Raw genomic sequence first — 5,097 nt, 5'->3', positions numbered from 1 at the left:
CAATCTAATCTAAAACGGGTTTTCAATCTGTTCAGTAGTGTTCGCAGTAACTTAAGGAATATTCAGCCCTGTATAGCTCCAAATCTAATTGAATTTTGCTGTTTTTCTTGTTATAGCGATTGGTCCAGTGTTGACCGTTTTACTCTGTTCATTTTCTCTCTTTATCTGCGTTTTCCTAACTTCTGAATGACATTTCCGGTCAGAAATCGCTTCGGTATCTGGAGATGAATGGAAATGACCTACGCTTGTTGATCGACAGTTCCTTTGCATTCTCCTGGTAACACATAGAATCCTATTGCCTAGACTCCTCTCCATTCCGGTTTATATTTATATATTTAGCATAACCATCGGTGTCATATAATTTTAAATTCAGAGCTTTAAGTTCGTATCAAATTGCATTGAACTCGGGTTTGACAAAAATTAATTCTGATCATCGAGCTAGATTTTGTACGTCCAACGATCAAGATTCAAGATATTGCCTTATAAAGTTATCGAAACCCTGATCTTGTCCCTTGCATTCCGAGTTTGAAACCTACCAATAACAAGTTCTCTTCATCAGTCTGATTTTGATTTATCGGAATGGATTGGGAGTTTTTCTGTCTCATTAAAATTGGGTACGATCTGAGGAACTCAACAAAAGCACCATAAATAGACCTATAAAATTGAGATCGGAGTTGGTTCAGTGAACTCACAGCTATGGTCTTCGTCTACGTAAACATATTACGTCTTGTTTTCGGAAGTTACCATGAACAAGACCTTCATTTGTCGCTTCAAAAGTTGCCGTTTTAACACCCTAAACTTATTACAAATCGATCTCTATTGTGTTCAGATAACTGCTCTTTTTTCAGTTAAAAAATATGTGTAACCTTAACAAAATATGGATTTAAAAAAATAACAAAAAGTTGATTTAAATTTTGGTTGCGAAATTTTTTATTGAATAATGTTAGTCCTTTCACACTTTAATGGTCTCTTCTTCCAAATCTCATTACAAATTAATGCAATAAACTGGAGCAATACTTCACCTTAGAGGGGAATTGATTAAAAACATTTCCTAAGTTTTGAGCAGCGGTATTAACACATTCATTAGCGGTACCAGGAACCTTAGGAATCTGCTTAATCAAATGAATAGCACGTCTAATTTGATTCTTCAATTTCAAAGTTTTACCCAACAACTTAAAGAAACAGTTAATTTTGGTTTTCTGAACAGCAGGCTCCATAACATCATCTTCGGCTTTAGGAGAGGTGGTAGAAGTAGAGGTACCACCGCAAGTGGTTACATTAACACTGATAATATTATTAGCAGTAACAATGATATTTTTGCAAGTTTCAATTAATTGTTGAGCTTTAGCATTAACATCATCGCCACACAATTCAATTTCATCGAGGAATTGTTGGGCAGCATTTTTAATGCTAACCACTTCCTTAACGGTACATTTGACACCCTTAATAGCGGTCAAAGCTTTGCGTATGATAAAGTAAATGCCCAACCAAGGAATAACTTGAGGATCAATTTCAGCTGTAACATCTTCGGCAATATCATTGGCAATATATTCGTAGTCAAGATCAAAATCATCCTCGATCGAGGATGCTACTTCAATGTTGGCCTAATAACATATGTTATTATTTTCTTCAAAATAATATTTAAATTTCTACTTACACTTACGACCACCAAACAGAGGCCACACAATAAGAAAATTAAGGAATACTTCATATTTACTGTTGCTAGTTTAAAGAAAACTTTTCTAATGTTCACTACTCCGAATTATTTATATTTATATGGAATTTTTTTTTATAATTTTGTTAGTAATTCTAAGTTCTTTTAAGAGTGCTTAAGCACTTCTTACCTTTAGATTAGATTTTATAAACCAATAACAAAATATCCACCCTTGATTGTTGGTGTGATAAGTTTTGTTGGAATACTTTTTTAATTTGCTGAAGAGGTTTTAGCATGGCGTCTTGCGATTAAATTTAAATCAATGTTTTGATTTGTTTATTTATTTTTTAATTGTTTATTATAATTTTTTTGAATAATACTTACTTACCTCTATCTATTAATCGTATATTTCCTTCGAAGATAACGATTAAAAAAAATCATTTATTATTAAATTTAAAAAATAAATAATTTTTGTTCTTTACTGATAAATAAAGTATTAGTTAAACAAAGCGCCTTTGGGGGTAAAAAATAGGTTTAATAGTTTTTTTCTGGCTTATGTATGTATTTACGTTTAAGGGTTAATTTCAATTTTTTCGATGTCATCGTAAATACGGGTCTTCATTATATATTTTTCCTAAGTTTCATTTAAATAGGTTGAAAACAATATTTTTCACAATGGTTTCAAGAAAATATTCCAATATTACATAGCTTAAGTTTGACCTTCACAGTTAATGGGTTAACATATGTAATTCGAGTTTACTAACGCTTGTATTTATAAAAAAATCTTATTTTGCTTTTAATGCACTCAATAGTTAAAGCACACTTTAGCCTTAAAAACCATTAATAAAATTGTGATATTCATAAACAAATAATAAACGTATATTAACTATTGTGCTGATTTATGTTTAAGTTGGCAGCACTGTACAATATGGCTGTCATTTTATGTGTTAGTGTTGCGTACAATTAGGATAAAATATTCGTTGATTCGGTTTTCTTAATTTCATATTTTTGTTTATAATAGATTTTTGACAATAAAAACAAACTTTTAAGAAAAATAAATATATATATATATATATATATGGCTTTAATAAATGTCTATTTAGTTCAGATGTATAAATATAACATATAATTTCTAATTATTATTAAAAGTATCCGAATAACGGAAATTTTGCGACAAAATATACATCACTATGACACATTTTCTTATTTTTACTTATTTTCCTTGTAATTTTTGATAAATTTTTGCAAATATTGATAAATTTCTTTGATATTTGACTAATTTTAATGCCGGCGAATATATTTTGCATTAGTATAACAATAATCAATATAATTTACATGGTTAATTACTTTATGGCATTATATTTAACCAACAAACTTTGAAAAAGCCAAATCAAATGATTTTGTCCATCATTTGGTTGACAGACGGGCATTTCCAAATTGCCTAAAAATAGTGCTGGACAATTGGAATATTGTCAAATATTCATGCATTAATCCAATAACGCCTAGATTTGAGTTTTTTCCTCAAAATATAATCGTTTAAAAATTTTCTGGGATTTTATTTACAAATTTGTAAACGTTAAAATTAGAATTTTTAGATTTTATTTTAAAAGAAACCATAATTACTTTTCGCAATCAACCTAAAATTACCGGAAAAATCTTTATCTGAGAAAAAAATTGTTAAAAATCAAGTTATTGCTGGCTTAAAGAAGGGTCGAGCCTACAATAAAATTCTTCTAATTGTCAATGGTTTATTGAAGGTGTTTTAAGCTATTTCACGTTTATAAATACGATTTTCCTGAATTTTGCCTAAAATTGTTTAATAAACCTAAAATAAGTTTTTATAAATACAGCCGTAAAACTTCAGATGTATGTTTTCTATTATCTTGAATTGTATATTCAGCAAAAAGTTTTATATAAAATGGATAATAGCAAAGAATAATAAAGCCTATTTTTCTAAACTTTTAGCAAAAAATAGTTTTCTCCACAAATCCACAAAATTCAACGCTAATAGATCAAAGATATCGACCTAATTTCTTTACTATTTTATGCCGTTCTTTATTGTCCATAAGTCACATAGAGATTTGCTTAAAATTTTTAGATTAGCTAAACAAAATTGCTAAAAGTTTGAAACTGGAGTTTTGAAACTGCCGTCTGAAGGACGCTATCTAATGAGGTTAAGTTAATACTAATATATTTCATGTAATGACATGTTTTTATTAGAATATTTTCCAAAATTTGTTAATTTTTTTAAATGTTTTTCATTTACATAAGTGTTTTATGGCATTAAATGATCGGAGGAATTTGTAATAACCTTAACAACTTTCAACCGATTTTTGTGTTTTATATCTTACTAGTGGCGTCCTGTCCGCGTTGCAGGCCCTAGATTAGACATGCGAATTCTACACATAAATCTACATTAGGGTCATAACTTTTATACATTTTTTGGAAATTTCAAATCAAATTTTTAAATACAAAACTGTAAATTTTCGATATAAACTAGTGTCATGTATACGAAGAAAAATCAAGGATAGAGGCGGCGATTTACCCCCCTTTCAAAATTAGCTCCCAATCATGTAGATTATACTATTAAAAATTCATGTAAATTTGTTCGTGAATAGTTTTAGAATATCGATTTACCCTGGAAGGTTTTTGCAAAATTACCCGAGAAAAATATTGTCATTATAAGAACACTACTGGCTTTCACGTAGTGATATGGCTTAATTTTGGTCATAACCCTAATTTAGATATATATCCCGCAAATTTGTAAATAATCGGTTTAGCGGTTTAGGTGTAATTGATTGAAAATTAACACTCCAACGCCATCTGTCGGGCAAATTTAAAACTTTACAAGAACACTTCTCACTAGGGTTCTATAGTTGAAACGAAAAGTCGACTTTTCGACTTTTTTCATTTAGTTAAAAGTCGACTTTCAGACTATAGTTGAAACGAAAAGTCGACTTTTTTCATTTAATTAAAAGTCGACTTTCAGACTTTTCAACTATAAGTATTTTATAAATAGTCGACTTTTCGACTTTTTTCGATTTTTCGATTTTTGACTATTTTCGACTTCTTTCGACTTTTTTTTCGACTATTTTTGGACTTTTTTCGAGTTTTTCCGACTATATTAGAGTTTTTTACTTTTTTTTCCACTTTTTTAAGATTTTCGACTATTTTTGACTTGTTTCTACAATTTTCGATTTTTCGACTTTTTCCGACTTTTCGACCTTTTTCGACTTTTTTCGACTTTATTCGACTTTTTTCGACTTATCGACTTTTTTCGACTTTTCGACTTTCAGACTTTTCGACTTTTTGACTTTTATTATCAAAGTCGACTTTTCGACTTTTTTCACAGACTATAGTCGAGTTATCGACTTTTTTGGAACAAAGTAGTCGACTTCGACTTTCTTCGACAAAAAGTCGATTGTTCGATTATTCGAAAGTCG

At 29.6% G+C, this 5,097-nt stretch overlaps 1 protein-coding gene across 1 annotated transcript; it reads right to left on the bottom strand.

Annotated features, from left to right (window-relative positions):
- Positions 1-906: 906 nt before the first annotated feature.
- Positions 907-1,738, bottom strand: LOC119604030. The gene is made up of 2 exons (XM_037956363.1): positions 1,658-1,738; positions 907-1,604 (listed from the first exon to the last, which is right to left on the bottom strand). The coding sequence occupies exons 1-2, from the start codon at positions 1,709-1,711 to the stop codon at positions 993-995; spliced, it is 666 nt and encodes a 221-aa protein (XP_037812291.1). The 5' UTR covers positions 1,712-1,738; the 3' UTR covers positions 907-992.
- Between the last annotated feature and the right edge of the window lie 3,359 nt (positions 1,739-5,097).

This window comes from Lucilia sericata, unplaced genomic scaffold, assembly GCF_015586225.1.
Source record: "Lucilia sericata isolate MDLA Ls3-8-SP2 unplaced genomic scaffold, ASM1558622v1 Contig000353F_arrow, whole genome shotgun sequence".
NCBI lineage: Eukaryota > Metazoa > Arthropoda > Insecta > Diptera > Calliphoridae > Lucilia > Lucilia sericata.
Note: the sequence above shows the minus strand (reverse complement) of the source record. Positions and strands in the feature narration are given on the sequence as shown.

Excerpts from the sequence above, each read along its gene's own strand:
- LOC119604030 (XM_037956363.1), bottom strand. The coding sequence starts at position 1,711 with ATGAAGTATTCCTTAATTTTCTTATTGTGTGGCCTCTGTTTGGTGGTC. Across the intron at positions 1,605-1,657 it reads TCTGTTTGGTGGTCGTAAGT|GCCAACATTGAAGTAGCATC; the intron begins GTAAGTAGAAAT and ends ATATGTTATTAG.